At 39.0% G+C, this 24,854-nt stretch overlaps 1 protein-coding gene across 3 annotated transcripts in view; it reads right to left on the minus strand.

The window, feature by feature from the left end:
• Positions 1–441: 441 nt before the first annotated feature.
• The window catches only part of CYTH3 (cytohesin 3), a 50,456-nt gene continuing 26,043 nt past the window's right edge, over positions 442–24,854 (minus strand). For 2 of the 3 annotated variants that reach the window (XM_017813514.1, XM_017813512.1), the window contains 10 exons: positions 24,559–24,625; positions 20,407–20,525; positions 16,641–16,721; positions 14,505–14,617; positions 12,961–13,109; positions 12,067–12,178; positions 4,928–5,004; positions 4,774–4,845; positions 4,488–4,642; positions 442–3,877 (listed from right to left, as the gene is read on the minus strand). In XM_017813514.1, coding sequence (XP_017669003.1) covers positions 3,805–3,877; positions 4,488–4,642; positions 4,774–4,845; positions 4,928–5,004; positions 12,067–12,178; positions 12,961–13,109; positions 14,505–14,617; positions 16,641–16,721; positions 20,407–20,525; positions 24,559–24,625 — 1,018 coding nt within the window. In that variant the 3' untranslated portion in view covers positions 442–3,804. The remainder of the gene's footprint in view (positions 3,878–4,487; positions 4,643–4,773; positions 4,846–4,927; positions 5,005–12,066; positions 12,179–12,960; positions 13,110–14,504; positions 14,618–16,640; positions 16,722–20,406; positions 20,526–24,558; positions 24,626–24,854) is intronic. The other variant, XR_001874524.1, reaches the window with a different exon arrangement.

Below are 24,854 nucleotides of genomic sequence, written 5' to 3' on the forward strand. Positions count from 1 at the left end.
TGTACCTGGTTCAGAGCCCCAGAGGCAACAACTGCCTGACCTGGCTCTGGAGCAGCACAGGGAGGGCCCTCGGTGACACTTCCCTGAGAGCTGAGGAGCAGCATCAGCTCTTTCTAATTGAGGAAATTAATTAATCTACCTGAGGAGAAGAGAGCTGATTTCCCCCCCTTACATTTGACTGAAATTCACGGAAGGGAACTGACAAAACACCTTAATTTAGGGTGGCTCTCAAGGGAAACCAGCTCTTAATGGAGTCACACACAGTGGCAGCAATTGAAGGGTTTTCTCTCTGAAAAATTAAACCTGATAATTTGAATTACTGTGCCTCAAAGCAGAGAAAAGAGGCCTTTTACTTAAAAGTAAAATTAAACCTTACTCTCTAAAGAAGAAGTCAGCAATTGCCTCCCAAGCATTCCTGGTAAATGAGGAGATACACAACTGTACAGTTTCACACTTTATTTTTGAGAAAACTGACAGATTTAAGCAACAGATCTTAATGATAAATGAAAACATTAATATTGCAGTGGCTTTACATAAGAACATCACATTTTTAACAGTGATACAGAGTATTTGTCATGCAAATCACTTGTGTACACCAAGTAATACTTATATCAATACATAACTGTACAGTATTTACATTTTATATTTAAACTCTAACTAGAAACATTTTCCAAAAAAATATAGAAATGAAACTGGTAAGCCACAAGTCTTAATTTGTAGCATTTGGTCTACAACAGACCTAGCTTTTCCAGCAAGCATATCTACATAGATATGTAATAAATCTTAAAAATATGCATTGTTTTTTTATATATGAAGCATTATAAATGCTGCTCAGTTTACAAAGGTTCAGTTTTGTACCAGTTTAAAACAGTTCAAAATGTTAAGTGATGCTGAGCTTATTTTGTCAGAATATTGTAAAATTTAAGTCAGTCCAGCTGAGCTTAAGTTTTCTGTACAGTTCTCTCCCAGTTGCCCTGGCAGTGCCCAGTGGGTCACACACTGAGCACGTGGCAGGAGCAGCCCTGGCTCTTGCTGCCCCTGCAACATCAAAACCCAATTATCCAAGTTTCAGTGCAACAGGAAGGGAGAACCTGTTGTCCCCAAAGGACTGTTCCTCAGCATGGCCAAACTGTAACAGATCCTGCTTTAGGCCACCGAGCAGCCACTCTCAGTAGCCACCCCTGGACTTGAGGCCCAATAAAAAAAAGGGAAAGGTTGAGAGATTTTTCTTCACCCTCGTGGATAGTACCTGATATGGCCAAAATTTTCACAAGCCACTTTGTTTTACTGGCCTCGTGGCCTGTGGAAATTTTGGGCCAGTTTCACTCCCTGTTAATACTGTTACAAGGAACATTTGAAATCAAATATTAACACACACGAGAAGGCTGTTCCATTAGCTTTGGTAAATTAAATAGATACATTGAGCACCACAAGTAGCTGTTTAAGATGTTGCATTTCAATGCTAAGAAATAATGTATTTCCTGCTATAATATCCTCAGTTACATGTTACTCTAAATAATTACTTCTGCAGGATATAAGAACTTCAAAACTAAATACAGCAAATGAACTCTCAAGGCATTTCCTTCATGCTCAAAGGCAGACATCCTCACCTGGTTAAATACATAGATTTGCTCAAAGGTGACATTTCAGAAGACAAGAATTGATACAAAAGTGCTTCAATGGCTTATTCATGCTTTTGGAATCTCACGTTTCTCCAGAAATACTTTATTTGCTGCCTCTCACCTTTATGCTCACTAAGTACCACTGATTGGCTTGTCACTATTTGCATTACAAATCTACTTGTCCAAAGCTAAGACTGATGGAAGCAGTGCTTGAAAACAAATCGTGTCATTGCAGAGTGGAAGACTCAAAACAAGTGTTGGCAGCAGCTCCTGTCATTGTGCTGCTCCGCAAACACAAGACACATAATTTCTATAAAGAGTTTAAAATGTGTTCCATTAAGCAAATATATCCCCACACTGACACTTATTCAAGGATTCTACCTCCTTTGGTTGAGTTTTACTCCCTTGGAAGCACTCGGATTTGAACATTCACCCAAGCAATTCCACACACTCTGGGGAAAAATCGAAGGTGTAGGAAAGTTTACTTTGTTCTTTTCCTTTCAGCCTCTTTTGCAAACATGCAATAAAGCAAAACACTCACAGGCTGGCAACCCATGCAAAACAAGGCAAATTAGTAAGACAGAACAATGAAACAACTCTCCCTTGCAGTTCAAAGGAGATTTGACACGGATCAACTCAGTGAGTCTGTGGGTTTGCCACAGCAAAATGTGCAGCACATTTCCCTACAACAGATCCAGGGATGCTCCTGTAACTCCAACAAGCAAAACTGCTTCGACATTTTGGGTCTCCAAAGCATTCACTGGCATGGCAGGCACGGCTCAGGTTCAACAAGTTTGGGAAAAATGGAGCACCAAGAGAAGCAGTAGGGTCAAAAAAGTCACTTTTTGCCTCCGTTGTGGAATCAGGGGCTTTACCCTTAAGAACAGTGTGTGTGCCATCAATAGAAAACACTGGAGTAAAATCTGCTGTAGCAGTTGACATGTTCCTGAAAGACCCATCAGCACGACCACAAGGATCTGCCACAAATTACAAAAGCAACAGAGAGACGTGCTTGTAGGGGAGTCTACCTGCACTAGGTCATCCATTTATTTTTTAAGTAAAAATAAGGATGTCTCTTCATTTTTTAAAATATCAACTGCCGAAGCACAGATCTGAAAAACTGCCTCAAAGAATGCAAGGAAAGTACTGAACTTCTCTGTATGTCCAAAGTTTGTTATCAAGCAAAGGAATGACTCCTGCTTGCTTAACTCTCCAGGGCTGCATCCTACAAAAAGATTTCACCTTTTTGGTTTTTCCCTTGAAAACCAGGAAATGCATGTGAAATTATTTGGGGGTGTTTTCACATGCAAAGCCTAAGCTCACTCAAGCCCTGTCATTCCTTTAATACTAACTTAGTGTTAATTAAACTACAACATATCTAAAACATAAGAAGGATGTTACTATATAAACAGCAGATTAAACCAGTCATTAAACCTTAAGTGCTTACTGTGAGTATGAGCAGACAGGAATGAGTTTTAGCCAACTGGCAAATATCAGAGCACGTCTGTACTTCGTGTCATGTCTACAGGCTCAAAGCTTTGCTGCTGGGACCTGCCTGTATTTCAGTGCACATCAACCAAACCCTCTGGCACCACGAGGTACCTACACAGCTGCCAGTCTGCTTAGTTGCACTTCTGAAGAAAAGCTGTTTCCACAAAGGCAGGAGAGAAATCCTGACTGAAAGCTGCACTCAGCTGTCCCTGGGAAACACACACGACTTGGGAGCTCACATGGAGATGGGGGGGTTCTGCTCACAGGAAAAGGAAGTGCCAGATCATGCCGTGCTCCACTGTTGGTGCTGCACTTTAGTGAGAGATGAAAGTCTTAAAAGTCACTCCTCCTTTTATGGGAAATGTGCTCAAATGACAAGTGAAGGACATTTAACTGTCAGCCCTGAACTCCACCCCTCCCAACCCAAGTAAAATGAACTTGTAACTAATACAAATGAAAACAAGGCTTCCATGTTTTCAGTTGAATTCTCTGGGATTTGAAGCTTCCTTCAAATTATATGCCAGTAACTATTTACCCTGAAAGGTCTTGCCAAGTTTTTATGCCATAGTAAAGTGTATATATATAAAATTTACAGTAATTGTCTTCATTTAGTTTGTCCAATTTTTACATTATGACTCCACTGTACGCTCATTTATAGGTTGATGCAGGTCTACAAGTCACTGATTGTGTTCTATTTCTTGTTTGCAATCCTTCGTTTCCTTGTTGCCAGCATATCATAAAAGGGATCCCTGCTGATACTTGCTCTGGAAGGAAAAAAAGGAATCATCAGTTTGGTTAACAAGTACCTGGTTTTGAAAAATGAAACTATTTTGTTGTCTCTTCTCTATGGATAAGTCCACATTCTTAATAAGATAACGGATGGTTTACTTCTAAGCACCACAAATACTTCTTTAGCAAAAGATGCTATTCAGCTATGATTTGTTAAGAGTTCATACCTTCATCTTGACTATTATTTATTTCTTTAAGTGTGGATCTGTTTATAAACTTTCCAAGAGAAAGTCAAGTTGTGACAGTTTAAAGCTGCCTGTGAACACACTTAAGATACATGTCACCAAAGATAATTATTAGGTAAAGTAAGAATCCAACAAAATTAGGTTTAAAGGCAATTCACACAAGGTTTTACATCTGCTTAAAAAAATAAATCTGTATTTTCCTCATTTGAGTTAACAGCACTATTTCCTTAGGACCAGACAGTAACAGGAGAGTTGCATCTTGATCCATCAACCCCACGGAGCTCGTCATTAATCCCAGAGGACACTGCAACATCAGAGTTCTTCAAACGACGTAGAACAAATTCTGTTAGTACCAAACTCTGAAAAGAGTTCTAAAAGACATTTAAGACTTTAAACTCACTTGATAGATTTAATCCACTCTTCCTTTTCTTCTGGGGTGGGAGCAGATATTCTGTACACTACGTGGTTGCCTTCCACCACTCTGCCATCAGCTTCAGTTTTACAGGCTTTAATTACTTGACCTTTATGACTGGGGTTATAGAGCTCAAAGCAGTTCTGGAGAGTAGAAATCAAGAAATAAATTTTAAAACACCAAAAAAACCCTGACAAATATATTCATTTAACAGTACAATTAAGCTCTATATGGTTTACTTTTCTTCATTAAAAAAAATATGAAACTATCTTACTGGTTTTCTAGGGTCTTCAACTTCTCTTATGCTAAGATTTTCTAATGGAATAATTCCTCTAGGTTCTTTGTCCTAAAAAAGTTAGGAAAATATCACATTATTAGCCACTTAAATATCCTGATTACAAATGAAATGCACCATGCTTTATACTCACTGTTGTGTATTCAAAGTAATACAGGCAATTATCAGTCAGAATAAACCATCTCCGTTTCCATGTTTTTACTCTTCCCCCTACAATCAAAAGGTAGGCTGGAATTAAACATGTGCTGCTGTCAAGGCTTCAACAACAGGTAAGGAAATAATTTAATTTTGCTTGTTTTTTTCAAAATATGGTTTAATTCCATAATGGTAAATGGATCAGGCACAGATGGGGGAGGTTACAGAACACGTTACTGCAGCTCTTGTCCTGAGGCAGCGCTAACTATGGTGGTGCTGAGCAGCCATGGGAGCTGAGCACAACAGCACAGGGCCAGCCCTGCTCCCTCTGTGCAGGCCTCCACGGGGGTTTATTGCCCCAAGAACATTAACACACACAGTCCTGGGCACAGCCACTGCTGCCAGGGCCAGGGGAGGCTGAGTGAGGCTTTAACACCCACAGCCACTCGCTCACACTGGCAGTGGAACTGCATGGATAAACACACATAACCAGCAACTGGGTCCCAGCAACAGGACCAACCCCTCCACAGCTTGTCCTGGACAAGGAAATGGTCCCATCAATAAAATTAAGAGCATTTTATCACCTTCCTGTCAATCCACTCGTAAGCAAGCACATGATTAAGAACTTATCTCTACTTTCAGATTTAACATCGAGTGTGTAAGATGATTATAAATATCACTTACAGAACAAAGATGATGAGTCATCAATAAGGAGCAAATCCTAAGCCAAGACATACCATTTTTAGTCATTTGTCATTTTTCAGAATTTTAAAAACTTATTCTCTTTATGGGTTAATATATCATTGAGTATACCCGACAGGAGAAATCATTGCTGCTCCAAAAATGCCAATTTTTCCTGCATTAACAGTTTAGACAACAGCAACCACAGAGTTCTTCCTTCCACCTGTTAATGACATGCTGTAGGGAACAGTTCCTTTTTAGAAACACATTATTGTTTTGGCCCTTTCAGTTTTTCTGCCATTGGCTGCTTCAGAAGATGTTTAATTTCTCACTACTATGTTATTTTAAAACTCATTTCCAGGAAAGAACTGTAGATAAAGCAATCACATGTTATTAGTATACAGGCTTAGATCCACCATAGTTATCTGACTTCAGGATTATGTCACCACCTGTGCATCATCCATTCAGCAAGGATTTCATCTCATTAACTCAACATTTCAAAATAGTTGATCTTGCTACTGAACACTCGTGCATAAAAGAGCACCATCACTACACACAAGACACCCAGTTTAATCCAAGTCATATCACCAAATTTAAGACAGCATAATTTTTTAATCATTTTGTCCTACTTGAGATAGCTGGGGTTTTGTTTAATATGGAAATCCAAATCATACTAAATTAAAGAACAATTCTAGCAATGCCATGACATTTCTGGATACCAATCTAGTGCATATTTGCATTGCAGACCAAGTGTGTTGCACGTTGTATCTTCCTTTTGCTTGGTTTCACAACCTACAGAAAAACCAGTGCTAACACACTGCAACATTCAATGTACTCAATAAACTTCATGTTTCCACTAGATGCACACGTATCTTAAGAAAAATTTAATCTGCAAGCAGGTGTGGTGAAATAAGAGAAGGCAAAATAGTGCAAGATGCAGAAGCCGTGACACAATGAATGGTTGAGTGAACTGGAGACAGTGAGGGAAGAACTGGTGGCATTTTAGTACAACCACTGTGACAGATCCTTCAATAAAGCACTGCAGAGGCATTCAAACTGGCACGTAAGTCACTAGAAAAATTCCCATCACCTTGACTGAGAGCTGGGTCAAGTATCAGGAAGTATTCGGGTTTGGAATGACGAACTTGGGCTTGACTCACTTCCAGATCAATGAATAAGCAGCTGCCAAGTCAAGGCGACTGCCAGGGCACTCCTTGTGATCACCACAACATGACATGTTTTCATATAACCCAATATTAACTGCCATGACTTTAAGTCACGTTCTGCTCTCTAAGGTTAACAGGTTAACACCACTTAACATTTGTATGGCCCTAAAACATCACCACGTTTTTCAGGCTAACAGGTAACATCAGCTAGCAGAGGTCCTGGCTTGCCCAGGTCTAGCAGAGAAACAATTCAGGACAAGAGAGGATGAAACGAAGAGGGAAACACGTTACTGTCATAGAGCAGCTTAAACTGAGCAAAGGTGTTCCTCATAAACCACGATATCATGTCAGAACGCAATAAAAAAAAAAATCAGGTAATAACCATGTATTTAAAAGAAGGCCTGCTTATAATTTAAGGCAGAAGTAATGGACCTAAAACACCTCCCAGAACAATATGAAGTGCCAAACAGCAAACCACAGTTTTACTACTGTGGTTCAGTGAGCTCACTGAAATTTTTCCTGACAACATCCCCTCTCTCTGGAAAAGCCAGATTTCTCAAACCTGAAACCTTCTGTAATCATCAAAACTGCAGCATGAAGCTTTTGTCAGGAAACATTTCCCAGCTCCAGGATAGTATTGATGTCGAAGCCAGAAAGAAGATTAAATATTTCCAACAACATCCCTCTTACTGCTCCCTTCTCCCTAAACCAGCCAGTAGCTCACAGGGTTACAGCACTCAAGTGAGTCATGGAAACAGACCCCAAGTCCCTGCTCCACCAAGCTATGAGTTACTCTTCCAGAAAAAAAAAAAAAAGCAAGCAGTAAGGCAGGATTTTTTTGCAGGATAAGGAACTACTCTCACATGTCAGTCTCTGTCTCCCCACCCCATTACTTAGTTGCAGCTGTCAACAGCACAGAAACTCTAATAAAGCTCAAAATCTAATCTGTACTAATCAAATTTGCAGAGGTCACCATATAACACACATTTAATGTGCCTTTACAATGGGCTGCATCCCAAGCAGCTGGTTGATGAGGCGCTGTGGCCCGTAAACACTGCACACAAGATTAATGGGAAAGAACTCGTGATAACAAAACATTCTTTTCCTTGGCCAGGATTGCTGTAGGCTCACAAAACAACAACAAAGGGGTTAGTAACATACTTCATCTCTGACTCCAGCTGCCAGCCTTTCAGAGATTAAAACTGGAAGGAATTAAGTTAGCAGAAGAGGATCAAGAAAACCAGAGGACGAATCCATAAACATTTACAGAAACGGAGATAAGTGACATACTTCTGAAAGATCCAGCTGATTAACAAAAATGCACAGACAGCTCAAATAAGAAACTATAGAAGCACGGTGTCTTAAAGGTGGAAATCTAAGGAAACTACAAGAAAAGGCCACACAGCAAAATGTACAGAAAGAGGAACAGAAACCCTCTTCACCTTTGTAACTCAACATAGGATTACGGGCAAAGTACAAACTAGACAAACAAGGGAAAAACAACTGGCAGTGACTTAGGAAACACAAATCCCCAAAGTAAAAAACACCTTAAGGCTTAAGGCAGCAATGTATCTAAAGTTAGAAAATCCTACCCAGATCTTCAGCTCATTTATACGAAAGCTGTAGAGGGGAAGGAGAGAGATGCACACACAAGAATGTGGTTTTTTTCTTCTCAGTTCACTTAGATACCACCAGGCAGAAGAGACTCAGCAACTCCACAGTTATGCAGATGACTGGATTGAAGCTGGGGTTTCTTTTAAAGTTTCCCTTGCCAACACTGTCTGTCTCAGCCTGGGAGGGCACCAGGCTCCACGAGGGCCAGGCAGGTACCGGAAGGCACCAGTTTCCTGATCAGCCACCACTGTTCTCCCTCCCCAGATTAGGGAAGAGAAACAACATCCTCCCAAGGACAGATGTGCTGGAATAAGCACCACTGGTGGGACAGGCCCGGATGTGCAGCTTTTGGACAACCTCCAAGCACTGTAAGCTCCTGACTGGCAGAAAAAATTAACACACTCGTGCGTCTGGCTCAAATCATTTCCTCTCCAGTTTGGGGGAATAATGTCACAGTTTCCCTTCAACTAGAAGAAAATATTACCCAAGCCAAGCAATTTGCCCACAGAAGCTGCTTTAGGCAAGGGAAAATTTCAAAATACCCTAGAGTGGATGGCAGAAAATTTCATGGTACTAACACCACTCATAATTATGATGTTGAAAAATCTGAAATCTCATGATGTCTCACACTGCTCCAAGTGAGGACTCACTAGCACTCAGCAGCTTTCAGTTTTTGACTTGCAGCATCCATTTTCATTACACCAGGCTGCAAACCATGCAGAACTGGATGATAATTTAGGTCTACCAAGATAAAGACATCTATATAAAGGCACCAGCTAAGTCCAGATAGATAAAACCAGAATTGCTGTCTGGCTGCCAGGTTTGGCACTCAGACTTACAGGGTCACCTCTGAACAATACAGAGCAGCAAACTCTCCAAAAGCATTCCACACCTTCCCAGCTTCCTAAAGCCCAGTGCCAGGCTTGAGGGCCAGGGTGGTCTTTTGGACACGTGAATTTTACAACATATGAAAGTTTCGCAATATCCACCCTCTGCCCAGAGGAAAATCAATATAGTGAGAGATGGAATACTAAAAAAGGGGGCACAAATAGATAAATGGGAAGAGCTGACTGTAAGAAATACCAGATACAAAATACTGTCTTGATATACTCAGGGTCTGCAAGTAGTCTTAGTCATGTTTATAGTTTTACATAAAACTTTCTATTTCAACTTCTATGTATTATCACAACTGAGCACTTAAGCTCTCACACAGGAGTAGTCTCCCTAGCATTTCAACAATACTGACACTTTTACTACCAGAATCTTCCAGAACTGAAGGAAACTCTACCCATTTCACAAGAAATGTTTCCCAACAGAAAGGACTGTAAAAATGCAAACAGTGTGGACTGGGACAACACACTCAACATACAGTTTAAGACTCCTGGCAAATAGGAAACTCAAGGGAGAAGAAAGAAAGAAAGGAGGAAAAAAAAATACAACCTGCCAGGTTTATTTCTGGTCATTGCATCTAAACTAGCAGTGTATTTGTCTGTACCAGTCTGTGTCTGCTGAAAAAAATGCAGTCTTTCACGGAAGCACAGCTCCAGGCATTTCCAGGCTGATTCACCAGAGGCTTCTGGACACATTTCACTTCTTTATTCAAATAACCCTCACCCTGGGGGAGTGCTATGTGTAACACCCTCCCGTTTCACACACCCTTTTACTACTGGGTTTTCTGTGCACTGGCTCTCATCTACCTTGCATATACTGAAAACTCAGGCAGACTGTTCAGTACTGACCTCTGGTTTATTGACCTTGCACCAGAGCCAGAATGTGCAGGAGCACCTGGCAGCTCCCACTTGTCTTCAGTCATTATTTCCTCAATTTCTTTGTTCCTCTATTTTTTATTAGATCTCTTTTATGTCTTTTATTGACAGTTTCTTCCATGAGGAATGTTGTCACTCCTCTACACACGCTCACATTTGATGGCACTCTCAGTAGGTGTGTAGGTATGTGAGAGAGCACTGGGAACAGAAATAGGCACAGCATGGGCTTACGCCCAAACTCTTCTCCAGGAAGCACATTCTATCTCCATCAGCTTGAAAAGCTATCAACTCATACTATAAAATGAAGAAAAGCTGCAAAGTCATGTTTGAAACTGTGCCAGCAGAGCCAATGCACATCAAAAAGCCAGAGCTTTGCTCTTCTGTAGTTAGGAAGACAAAGAGCTCCACAGCATCTGTAGCACAGAGGTCAAAATACGACATTGGAGAGCATGTGAATGAATTCCAAATGCTTCCTTTTCACATCCATTTCCTTCCAGCACAACCATAACCACCGATTTCCAGGTGCAATCAGCAGAGCAGGCCCAAGGCTCTATCCAGGCTCTACTTTCCCCATCCTCCCCATGTGCACACATCCCCTTGCACACTTCAGTCACCTCCTCCAAATGCAAAGTTTCCTCCACTTTAACAAGCACTTAATACATTAAAGTGGCCAACAACTGGCTCTGTAGAGTGTGTACTGGTGTTTAAATGTCAGCCTCCTTTATATAGGAAAAAAATTCCCCATGGCCAAGTAAAAAACTGAATTGCATCAACTTTAGGAGTCTGTAAACAAGGGCATCTTGCAGTGCCAGGAGACTGAACTATCAGAGGTTTCCACAACTCTAAATCTGAAGCTCATTTAAGACTCTGTTCAGTAAGATAGTGCTATTTAGAGAGGAAAATAAGCAGGAAAAAGAACAGTTTTTATAAATACATAGTTCAAATGTAATCCATCTTTCAATAGTATCATCGATAAACAAGCAACAAAATCCCTCTGAAACTTCATGACAGAGAAGGACTTGTTTACTCTCAGTAGAGATTATTCTGTCCTTGTGTTCTTCCACGAGTAAGGAAAGTATGCTGAAGTCATCCTTATTTTTCTGCTTTATATGTAAACACTTTCTTCCTTTGCAGAACACACTCGCATGTGAGTTAGACACTGACATGCCAGTCTCCCAGAGCACCACTGATGACACTGTTAGTGACACTGAGTGAAAAAGCAAAATGCTACAACAAACCTGATTAAAAAAAGAAAAAAAAAAGAAACGAAAAAAACCCAGGAGGCAGGAGGAAGAAAATAAAAGAATGAGCAACTGAAGAAGAGGGGACTGGAAAGCATCAGATACGTACCTCCTAATGCAGAATAAGCAGAGACAGCCAGTCACAGAACAGAAAGGTGATAGGTCATAGGCCATAAGGAAAACAAGAAGGCACATTTAAACCACTCATTAAAAAATCATAGCCAAAACCAAACCAAGAGAAACTCACAAATAATATGGAAAAATAAAGACATACAAAAATAACCATTTGAGGAGAAATCCTTTTTTTGTACACAGAAAACTGAGTTGAAGTATCACTCAGTTTTCTGAAATGGCCTTATGGAGACTTAGTTGTTATTTATCAGTCACAGCATGTGGTAAATACCATGTGGCGTTTCCTTTTTGCAGCAGAGTTTTTATTTCTCGTATCTCAGAAATAAAACTCCAAAGTCTGAAACAAGATTGCTAATTTGGGTACACAAAATAAGAAGTAACAGCCTTCAGATGTAAAGGAGCTACTTATTTTGGTTCATCCATTTTTAAATGCAAAGTTAATCCTGTTACCTTCCCAAGAAAGCAGATAGACACGGAAGCAGCAAACATGCTAACAATGAACAAACACCCAGCAGCACAACTGCCCTTGTGACTAACCTAATTTCAGCAGCCAACCTTCTCTATCTGGATTAAAAAAAGTATGTGTTAGGTCATTTCCGTCATCCTCTGGAATTTTAAACGGCTCGTTCTTAATACTTTCGTATAAATTCTAGAAGAATAAAAAAAAAAGAAAGGAAAAAGACCTTATTAATAAATGTCTTAACAGAAAATGCAACCAGGATATCTTACTGCTTCTCACACTGTTTGTATTAAAAGCATAGGAAATACTGTCCATCAAATACTGGACCCTCCCTCCCCAATCTTTACGACTTCCATCAAGTTTGATTTTAAACCATTTCATCTGTAAACAAGCCTCTCTTTTTAGTAAAAATTTCATAAGCACTCCCAGCAAAGACATTTTAATTTAATTTCAGCATTCAGCATTTCAAAGGTTTCAGCATCAGGTCTCATTTAGAACAAGTTTTGCCAAATGAATCTGGGTTTTCAGGAAATGGTGTGGGCCATCACACTGTCTTACAATACATGTTTTCACTCATATCCCAAGGGACAGGAGGGAGCTCCACAAGACACATGGAAAGAAATGAGAGGCAATAACCAATTATTTTTACTATTTTTTCCAGTTTTCTCTGACTTATCCAGAAATACTACTTTTTTTCATAAGAAGCCAATTCCACGGGAATTTTGCCATCAGCAAACTAGAGAGTGTTTTCTCTGAAATCTCCTCTCCTCAACAAAAGGTTGAATATAGGGAGAACGAGCTCAAAGCAGCTCGTTCAAAGCAGTGAATATCACAAAAAGCTTCTTTCAGCTACTCAAGTGGTTATGCAAGCTAGAAAATGTTCCTCTCCCTTCCCTTGACAAATCTGCCTGAGAACTGTTGCACACACTTTTAAGTCTGCTATTGAAAACACCAGCCATGGCTTGTCTTACCCGTAGCAATTCCTCTGGGAGGTCTCCACCTTCATTAATTCCCCGATTCATGGAGATAAACCTCTCCACGGTTGGTTTATCCCGCACGTTGTGGTTGTGCAGGCTGGTGTTTAACATGATGATGGCAAACGAGAGCACATAGCACGTATCTGAAATCAGAGGTGCAAAAACGGTTTGTCTGTGTGTTGTGGCACCAACCTGTAACATTAATAACAGCTCATCCTCACTGATAAAGAAAGAGAAACAGGTAGTCAAAAAATCCTGAGCACTGTACATAAAAGTCTCAAATCTTTCTTTAAACTGTTGAAGTAAGCTTAAGAAGAAAAATGTTACATTTTAAATTAAAAGCCAGTATGAGAAAAACAGTATGAGAATCCAAAATAAAAAAAAATTAACTCTATGAAATCATTGCTACTACCCTAAGTTAGCATTTCACTTAAAGCACTGAAATGTTGGGTAGAATGTTCTCTACACACAGACTGCCTAGATCATGTGGTAGATCCTATAATTAACTTGGTCAATCAGCCTCCTCCTACTCAAAGTATTTCCAAAGCTTTCTCCAAAGAGAAAGAACTGTCTCTTCAAAATAATATTTTGAATTGCATTTAGAAAGACTGAAAATGACACTGACTCAATTCCTTGGCATAGAGGAGGTAGCCAGTACTACTGGATAATATCAGAAGATGACAAAGGAAATCTTATTGTGCCTCTTGACATGGTTATGATTATAGTAAGTTCTCCCAGAGTTCAAGTACAAGATTCTGTGTAAGAAAAAGAAGAATGGAAACCTCTCTGCTACACAGAGGAAAAATATTCCTGCATCTTCAGCATTTTGTTTTCAGTATTTTCCTCTCTAGCTGTTGCAGACCTGCTCGATCCTAGCCTATCTGTTCCTCAAATTAAGTGATAAACAGCAAACTATGTGTGCCTATAACCAAACAGACCAACAATCCCCAGCATTCTGGGCAATATCACGAAGTCGTGGTAGCTTTTATGATCTGAGTAATCCCAAACCAAATAACTCAGTGGGAAACTGAGGTGCATTTCTAACTGAGATCAGTTATTGCTGAGCAGACTGCTAAAGAGAATGGATGACTTTCCAGATAATATACTATAGCCACATATAGGTGGACTTGATACAGAGATAGTGAGGTATAAAGTCCTCATAACTGACACATGAGATCACCCAACCTATTGGTCTCTTCTGCCCTTAAACCCCTGACTGAGAATCTTTCTTTTCCGATCCTTTGAGACAAAATCTTTGGTGACATTTCTGAAGTGTGCTTTATACTTTAATTGACTTAGATTTATATTAATGCTGAAGTTTTATAAATGGAAATGCATTCTAACCATAAGCTTGCATTGCATGGATTAGACAGTCACGTTTTCTCAGTTCTCAGAAATTTCTCATTTCACATACTATTTTAACCTGAATTTCCAAACTGGCCATTGTCTCCTTGCATCAGCTGTACAAGAACATATATATTAATTTATATTTGGATCATATATGTACTTAAGAACCCCTGCTGTCTCCTGTGACTAACCTGTAGACTGGAAGACTCCTGGGTTACAAAGGCAATAACGTGAAGCAAAAGCTTCCATCATACGATCAATTTTTTGAGCCTCTCCTGGGAGTCTGAAGCTCCACAGAAACTGCCTACGGAAGGGAAGAATAGTTGTTACACATTCCAGTATTTATATATTAAGCATATATTACTAACAATCCGAAACAAACAACAACAACAAAAAAAAATCAGCACTGTCTATATCGAATGTCCTAGAAATATGTTCTCAATCTCTCAACACACAAGTCAGGAGCTATTATAAAGCAACATGCACAGATGGCTAGCCCAGAAATTCAGCCAGCAACACTGCATGCTATCAGGCAAGATAATATGGCAGTTCATATTCTGAGGCTCTCTCTTTTTTCCAGACTGGTAAACAATTTTCTGTATGCATCCCATTTTTGCCATGAGAATGCTATGGGGGAAAAAAAAAATGAGTTCAATCCTCCCTGGGTTTCCTGGCTACAAAAAGCAATGAACAGTCAGCTAGACTTTACTTACAATGTAAAAAGACATATCACACTAAATATTTCTGGTAGGGGAGAGAAACAAGGAATACAAAAAGACTTAACATATTTACTGAAACTCATCAAAACCATTTTAAAAACAGTAACAACAGCAAGAAAACCCCAGTGCTTAGAGAGATGCTGCCTGTCTACATTAAGTTCGCCCTACAAGACTCAGACCTAGGTCTTAAAAAGAATGACTTATGTTAAGATTTCAGTAATTTTGTAATATATGCAGCAGATCTGTGCTGCTGTTTTAGCATCGTGAACTGGAATACAGAGTTTACTTTTGTGGTTTACTGCTTCTACATGTAGGTACACTGGAATGCATACAGGACAGAAGTCTTCACAAATCTGGCACATTGTGGTACTGAAAAGTTCCAATGAATTTCATCATTTATTCTTTTATTTCTTAGCAAAAGAATTATCTGAATTAAACCAGGATCTAAACCAGCAAAGTTACATGCTCTGCCATGCAAAACAAGTCCTTGCTATTCCCTGTACACTGGATGCCAATATAATAACAATTTATTCCTGTCTTCATCACTTTTCATTTTAGGACATTGTATTAAAGTGTCACAGGCCATCTTTAGTTTGTCAGCTCTAGATACTCTTTTACTCACCTCGTGCAATGTTCCAGACCACGAATTTTGTAAGCTACCAAAATACAAACATTTAATAGTAGCAGCTGCTAAGGAAGAATAAAGTCAAACCTAACGTTAAATTGGGTAAAAGGCACAGGAATACGAAGCCTCCCAGACAAGCTTCAGCAGCCACAGAAAAGGTTTCCTTGGCTCAGATCTCAGGCACCTCGAGTTATCATCACCACATCACTCAACCATAGCAAAGCTGTTCTGACTCCACATCACAAGGCACTGCCCCAGAAACAAGGATCACACGGACATTCCCATTTATCTGGTGTCAGGAGGGAGTCACTTGTGGCAACAAAACAGGCAGAACTGTCCGAGTCAACTTAATGTGCTGGATCTGTTACGGATTTTCACCGAGAGCAGAAGGGACCTCACAAGGTCACTGTGTTCAAGCAGCCCAGAGAAATCAAGTGAACCGTTCATTTAGCAAGGGGAAAAAAACATACTGAGATATCACACTCTCTTTCACATGACAAGTGGGAAACTCTGAGGGAAGTACAAGGAAAGCACTTGTTTCAAAGTTTCTCTCTCTGCAATTGAACATCATCACTGATTATGGCCAGGGGATTTCTCCCCCTCCCTGCCCAGAGTGACAAGTTGAGGTGGAAGGAAAGGAGGAAGAAAATTATTTAAGTAAAGAGATTGTTTCTTTTTTAACCTATCTCTGTGCTAAGATTTAAAACAGATCATCAAATGTCCCCATGGCAGGAACACCAAGGAGTTACAGCTACGTTTTAGTTGCTTGTATTTGTCTGAAATAATCAGGTTGTCACCCACCACAAACAAGCCATGGGAAGGGTTAAACAGAGCTATCTCTGCTCAGTTGCACAGTAATGCTCAGTACAGTTGTGCTGAGCTGTAAAGCAGCTTTCTGACCAATAAATCAACACAGTGACTCATATGAACATGCAATTTGATGAAAGGAAGCTCAGGTCAAAAACCAGAGAGAATTTACTCACCTTAAGGCTTGTACAAGATTGAGATCAGCGAACTCATGGAGTTCAACAAAAGCCTGAAGAACTTTAATATTAAATTCATCTCTATGAAAAACAAAAAAGGGAAAAGACAATTACAATTCTGAACTTAAAAGACTTGTTAGTTATCTCTATTTGCTTCCAAGAGTAAGCAAGGAAATAGACAATCATATTGATCAAATAAGGTCCTCAGAAATAGTCTACACATTTATTTGAGAGGTATTTTAATATTTAACACTACTATTTTGCCCATTTTTGCTGGTAGATCAATAAGAGGCAGTGCACTGAAACTGATTTTAGAACTGCTTATTTGAATTACCCCAAAATGGCCTGGCTCTCTTTGCTTCACATTTATTATTACTGCACCTGCCTTGATATAGGATGATACCTGACAAATGTATTTGGTAAATGCTTCTGCAGAAAGAATTCATTCATTGTGTCATGAACTCTTAAACAATGATCAATGGAAAATTAATTTCTTTCTCCATAAAGCACATGAAAAACAAACCAGCCTTTTTCCCTCTAAGAACAGAAAATATTAAAGCAGTATCTTAATTTACGTACAAAAACGCTTCAACTGATTGCATCCAAGAAAAAGAACAGCTTTTGAAAAAAGCTACTTAGTATGTACTGTATTCTTATTGCATTCTCAAAAACTGTTACAATGAAAGCTTACTAAAATCAGAATAGGTTTTGAACGAGCTTCCTCTCGTTCAAAAACCCATCTTTTACATTTCTATGTAAATCATGAGCCAAATGATGCTTTGCTTGATACAAAGGTGTTTAAATGCAAAAGTAACATTTAAACAATAATGAACATAAAACTATTTGGATGCAGACAGAATTTAGCCTGCACCATCACTGAGTTCATATGCCAGAAGCATAAAGGTTTCCAATCCTCAGGGTGTGCTTTAAATACATCACCAAGACAGAATGTTGCATATCAGCCTCCACCCGAAAATAGAAAGGTGTGTACCCCCAAGAATTATCTGTTGCATTACTGACTAACTGCATAGTCAGACTAACCTGTAACACTCACCACTAAATACCTTAAAGCCAACTGTTCATTCATTGGGATGTTCCCACACTGTTTACAGAAAAGCACACCAGCTCTGCCAAGCAAATCAAAGCAATTCTCATCAAATTTGGCAATGCACAGTCCAACTGTGCGACTGCTTTCCAGTGAAATGGCATCACAGTGTAACAAAAGAGAGCATCCACAGGGGTGCTACTAAGCAAAATATATTGATTTTGTTTATATGGTTTTGATACTTGTGCTGGGTACACCTCCAAGGACACAAGCCAAATAATACAAAGAGTCTAGGAAGCCACTTAAAAATATAAGTGAAGACTTATCCACACAGAAATAAATCTTAAATCTTTTATAGGATTAATTAATCCCTTATTTATTGTAATTTTTTAGGTGTTATCTCATTCCATTTTACCATTCACTTTTTTTTTTTGCTGAGTGCTATAAGACTATAAAAGTCAGTAATTTAAAATATATCTCTTTATGGCAGAATGTTATACAAATATTTCATTCTGTTGACTATCCTGGTCTTGTCTTCAGCTATATTTAGCTAGAATGCTGAAGTAATTCATGATGGGCCCCCCAAGAGGGAGTGGCAAAGTAAAAGAGAACGTCCTCAGACTCCAAATGCCTTGACAAAAGTTTAGTGTGTAACTCAGCAAAAGCTCATCTCTAATATGCTCTGCCACTCACACAGCACAAAACACTTGATAGCCTGTTTCTGAGGGAGTCACAAAGGCAAAACTAGCAGCTTAAGACACCTCAATTGTCACATTTTATTTTATCTCAAGGTATTTATTTTACCCCAGGACCTAAAGGCTTAATACATTCTTTTCAGAGAAACATGAATAAAAATTATTAGGATTCTAGGAAATTAATGCTGCAGTTCAACGGAGTATGATGAACCAATTCCCCACTCCAGACACAGCTACCTTGAAATTTCCATACACATTCATGATAATCAGATTGTCATCTCTTCACTGCCACCCCCTTACTAATTCATATATGTGAAGAGAAAAAAATAGAAAGAAATACCATTTGCTTTCCCATTACCATGCTAATATTCCACCCTTCACAGAAATGAAGAAACACACAAAAAACCAATTTATGTAGACCGAGTGGATACACTGAACAAAAGTTCCTTTCAAAGCAGAAGATATTTTAAAATTTCTTTTTGATTTCAACTGCTCCTTAAGATGGACAGACTGCTTCTGCCTTGTGGCAAAATAGGAGCAGTGTGTCAATTTTTTTTATTTCTCCCAAGATCTTATTCTCCAGTTCATAGACATATCAAAATATCCTGGTTGAATTTGCTATTCAGTGTGACCACTAAATTTGCCAGTATGTAAGTCCTGAAAAACTCAGAAGATAAGACTGAATTGCATATTTCTCTCTCTACCCACTCAGTATTAAGACAGGTTGCCCTGTGTTGTCACATTAGACCACAGTGCTGTCCACCATCCCTGCCAGGGAAGCAGCAGAACAAGCAATAACTTTTTAAATTTTAAATGTGCACCCATTTAAAAGAAAAATAAATCACATGAATATTATTAATGATTCCAGGGAGCTTGGACACACTGGCAAGACCTTTCTGCATGAGAACAGGGTTCTGGGAATAGGGCTAGAAAAACTGGAAGTGTTTCAGAAGATGATACCAAGGTGCAGCTCTCAGAACAGAACAGACTGCTTTATACATGTTATAGTTTTGCAATTATGGACATTAACATCTCAGTGATTTTATAATACTGATTGCCCAAATATTCAAGAGAAGCAACACAATTCTGTTGTATAAAAACTGCTGACATATCTATGTATTCTGTATAGAGATTCCGTAGTGAAGATCTCTTTTCAAAAGGTATTTATTACAGTAAAAACTTCCATTAAACCTAAATGTCAAGAGGAAATTGCTGAGCACAAACCAAGCTGTTGATGCTGTAAAGGAGACTGGGGTGTCTCAAAAGGGATCTGCCACAACACATCCCCACAGGAGTTTATCCTAAATGAGTCAACTGCTAAAGCTCCACAACTGGCACCTGAACATGTGCCAGCACGTCACACACACACTCCAAGCCACCCTGCACTGCTTGTCTCTCAGCTGCCTTTTCCAAAATCAATTCCTGGGTTGCACAGCAATGGAAGTAATTTGCATCCTGGTTGTGTTTTGCAATAGTTGCATTAATACACATGTTGCATGTTTATTGTACCAGAATTGATAAAGATCTGGTGCAGATGCCCTTTGAGACACCTACTGACTCATGGGAAGTCTCTGTGCAGGAAGATGACAGCACTAAAACCTGATAACAACTATTGTCTCAGGGACTACCTGTTTTAATAAGTAATTTCTTTACTGTCTGATTATTACTGATTGTCAATCACTCTACTTTGGACACAGCACCAAGAGGTACCAGAACCGTTGCAGTACAACTCTCAGACATTCCAAATGCTTACAGTGTTAATTCTGCACTACAGCCAAATTTCAGGGTTTTCTCAAAATAAATTACAGCTAATTAAGCATCATCCCACAATGTACCCATTTAAAAACAACAACCTAACAGGAAAAAAACTCTATCACAATGCTGCAGCAGTTTCACATCCAGCTGTAGCTTTTATAGAGTACTTGAGTAGCTCTCTCATGCAGCCTGTGGAGGGGAAGGTAACTACCCAAAGCCTGTAAACATGCTTTGTAAACTCAAGAACAAAGTTTCAATACTTCTCTTTTACCTTTCACCGAGGTAATCTCCAATTACCGTTTTATTTAATCCTTCTCCTTTATAAAGGAACTGTGCAATGTCTTCTGCAGTGTTCTGCAGGAGGTCATTTTCTATCAGGAACTGTATTCCCTAGGAAGAACAATTCCAGAGGAAAAGGAATGTTATGTTTTCTTCCACAAGCATTTATGTAAATATCACTCATAACATTTGGCAATAATGTACTTAGACAGACACATTAAGAATTACATTAACCTACAGATTTTTATGTTTTTAAATGAAATGCCAAACAAATGTTTTTCAGTTACATAAGCAGTATATAGTACTGGTTTAAAGACGAAAATGAGAAACATTTTTAAGGCTAGAAGTACTAGGTGGCAGTTTGAATCCCTCAACAACAGAAAGATCAAATATTAATTGAATAACGATTCCATGTTGCTCTTTGGAGTTAATGTGTGAGTTGGCCCTTGCAGAAATGTCTGCAGAGACGTAATCTGCAAAATCATATAATGAAGAGCTACGTGGAAACAACTTAATTACCACCATGACACGAAATAAAGCATCTGTTATAATCTACAAACTGCAACCCAATACATCAAGCCACTACTTGCCATAGAAGTGGCAGCTGAAGATACCAAAACCGGTTTAAAGGAGTTTCTGCTGACACTGGGACTATCAGAGGGTTCTGCCTGTGCTGGGACTAAACTATTCCCAAGGGACTCAGCTGCACTATCACACACTGCTCGGGAACCAGCCAAGCTTCTACCATGGAGCTGCTACGGAAGGCAGGCGGAGAATCTTACCCTGGCCCTCAGAGGGAACTTGATAAAGCCCCTGGACTCGCTCCTGGGCCTCCATAAATTACTGCCCTACAACTGGCACGCCCTGGGGAAGCCCAGGGAACTTTCTGCAAAGCAGCAAAGAAAGGAGACTAAGAGTTATATAAAGATTTTGTAAAGGATGGAAGGGATGATGTTCCAACACTCAGCAGGTCACGAAGAGAGAACCAACTTCTTTTCCCCCCCAGAGATGTTGCTATTCCGGCTGATTTCTTAAAACTGTTAACAGCATGCTAGTGAAAAGTAGAAATGGAAACTATAAGGAACCTCAATGTCTTGGATTCCAAGTATGTACAAAAGAGGTTAATAAATTATTACTAATAAGTTCTACCATAATATTTCAGAATTATCAAAAGTTTTTCAATTTCTCCAAGTGGAATATATTTCTTTTTTATTTCATTACAACTGAAAAAAGTCCATTATTTTTTGACATAGCATAGGTGGCCTCCTAGTAACATTCAAAAAAGTAATTATCTTTCTGTTTGGCTAATTCTAGCTTTTGATAATGAAATGATTACCTGCCTGACAGAAAAAAAAAAAGTCAATTTTCTGACCTAATTTAACAAAGAAAATGAACCGTGATGTTATAAAGTTTGAAGCTTTCTTTAGAAAGTCTGGAATGCAATTCTCTCTAAACAATTTTATCATCATCTGAAAATTTCAATGCCAGGCTGCTACTCTGACAACTGAATATTTTGATAAGTCATTTCACAACAGACATGATTTCTTTGCAAAGAATGTCTCTATTTTACCTTGAAGCAGAAATAGCTGAGCTTCCCTTGAAATTGATCCTTACAAAGCTTATTTGATAACTAAATATTTATACAATATTTGACTACAAAACAGAGTGGTTTTTCCCATACCAAAGTTATCCAAAAAGCTCTGTCAACCAACAGAGAACCTTTCCTGTAACAACATCAGGAACAGCAGATTCTCTTGTCCAACACCTGGACCATATTATTCACGCTCAGTATAAATAGACTGACCTGAATAGTTTTCTTAAAGTTGTACAAGTTACTGATAATGGACATGACCAGAAGCATGGAAAACAAATTTCTGTGCACAGAAGCAGATACTTTAGCTTACTGCAAAAATCAATTTAATTTTTTTTTTAAATTATTCTTAAGATGTTAAAGAACCAGAAGTCAAACAGACAGGAAAAGGAATCTGTCTGGGACAACAACTCCAGCGTCTGGAATAAATGGCAAAATAGGCCAGCCAAGCCCCCATCACCTCCTACGCTATCTTTTGTCCTGATGCAAATTTTATTCTCTAGGCTGACAGGAGACAAGAGACAGCTGCACTAGTTTAACTTCCCCACACAAAACTCCTGGCTACAGAAATATTCAATATTCACTACAAATATTGCATAGATTTAAGTCAATGCAACGAAATCTGCTTTGAATTTCATCGCTTTCACGGTAACTTAATTACAGATTTTGCAGCTCTTTAAACCCAGCCTTTGTCACAGAGAATTCACTTCCTGGCTCAGCACAGGCAGTACTGACTTGAGTGCTGCACATTTCTCTGCACAGGGATTCTTGAAGTGTTTTAGACTTTACCATTACAGCCCATGCCACACGTGCTGAGCAAACCCAAAGTATGTGATACTACACCAGGGAACTGCATTAAACACTATTTTCATAGCTATTTTCAGAGGGGGGAGAGGGAGAACTACTCTACACATGCACCAGAACATGGAAAGATCTTCAAATAGAAAGTGGTAAAAGAAAATTACCTCACTGTGTTCCTGCTAATATGAAAACACGAAAACTCTGTTACTTGGTTTTAAAGGAGAAGACCTGGTGGATTCAGCACAAGTATCATTACCCCAGTTCTTTGGCATTCCTAACTCCAGAGACCATCTTCCCTCCCATTTATGAATGAAAAACATCCTCTTCACAATGAACCTGAGTGAGTTTTCCCAACATTAGGACTTATATTTTGTCTCTAACTTAAAAGTAGCAGCTGCAAACAACACGATGACCCAGCTCCTGCAGGCCACCACTGATCCACAGACATTATTAAGAAATTACTACTCTGAGTCTGTTTACCACATTTAAATTATGTTACAGTAGCAATGTGGCCACAGCATCTATTTATAGAAATAATTTCAGCCAGCGAGAACAGTAACAGAAAATAGTTAACGCTGGAATGGAAGCATCTGACATCATCCTGTGACTTTGCCACAAACTTCTAGGACATGAAAGAGCGGAAGGACAACAAACAAGCAGGATATTTGGGGGTGTTCTGCCCTCAACAGAAGTTAGGCAGTCAACAAAATGGAAAACAAAAAGAAAAGACATGGCCAGCACTTTAAAAAGGGCTCTTTATAAAATACTGGAGAGTTTCTGGCGCACTGAAAACATCCTGAAGAACAGAAGCCATCGCTGTACTTGGAACATTTCAGAAAAGCCACCAAAATGTAACTGAATTCAATACTATTGAGAAGAAAACATGTCAAGAACACAGAGAAACAAATGTTAAATGATTTCCAAAAAGACAAATTCAAAATGGACTCTCAAACAACAGAAGACAATAAAACAAAGCAAGGAAGATGAAAAGTGAAAAGTAAAGAGTAAAGGCTAGAAGTCAGATACGTCAAAGTAGCTGTTTTAAATATATCAGGAGGGTCTGTGAGAAAATGTCCCCAAATTTACCAAAAAATCAACAATTATTTAAGAAACATAGAGGCACTCCAGAAAAATGAACTACTTTATTTCTTGGCTAAATGCACAACAGACTTCTTCAAACTGGTAACCAAGTTCCTGCCTGCAGGGGTTTGTACAAGCCAGATGGGTACACAGCTATATGTATATACATAGACAAACATACAGGTGTTAACATATGCCTTTTTCACAAACAGAGTTTAGATATGCAAATATAGTCTGAAGGAGAAGAAATTAAAAAAACATGGTAAAGGTGTTTTGGAGGAAAAAATAGGAGAGCGTTAAAAAAAATTATGTATGGCCTCACTAATAACCAAACACCAAAATTTTTTAAAAATTCTATTTGACATATCAAGGGAAAACACCTCTATCAGGTACAAAGCAAGCCAGCTCAATCACTACCTGGTATATTTGATTGTTGATAAGTAAACCTCCATTATCAAAAAAGGTTTGTTTAAGTGTAAAAAGCACACGACCGGCAAAGGACTCGATGACTGCTCCCAATTTAATCCTCTGCTCAGTGTGTTACAGGATGTGCAAATAAGGCCTGAGAACTCACATTATCAGAAATGCCTCTTAAGAAAACCGTGAATGAATTTGTCACAGATCATATTACAAGCAAAAACTGATCCCTGACAAGTGGGAAAAATGCTCTACCTTCTTAGGGTCCATGTTGAATTTCTTCCTTCCCATGGCTATTTGCTTATTTCTTTGAGTAGTTTTGCTACATATGGAGGAAAAGAAGAAACAACAAGCTGTTATTAGTTGCTCTTTTACTAAAACAACAACTTCTGGATACAATTTTATTTGTATTTTGGCTACGACAAAATTTGTATTTTGTCTTCTACGCCAAAAACAAGACATTCACTTGTTATAGAGGGAGGAAATTATGTTACTATTTTCAATTCCTTCAAACGATTGCAGTTTCAGAGAACCAGGTCCTGACCAATTGG

Source organism: Lepidothrix coronata, unplaced genomic scaffold, assembly GCF_001604755.1.
Source record: "Lepidothrix coronata isolate B3197 unplaced genomic scaffold, Lepidothrix_coronata-1.0 Scaffold41, whole genome shotgun sequence".
NCBI classification, from domain to species: domain Eukaryota; kingdom Metazoa; phylum Chordata; class Aves; order Passeriformes; family Pipridae; genus Lepidothrix; species Lepidothrix coronata.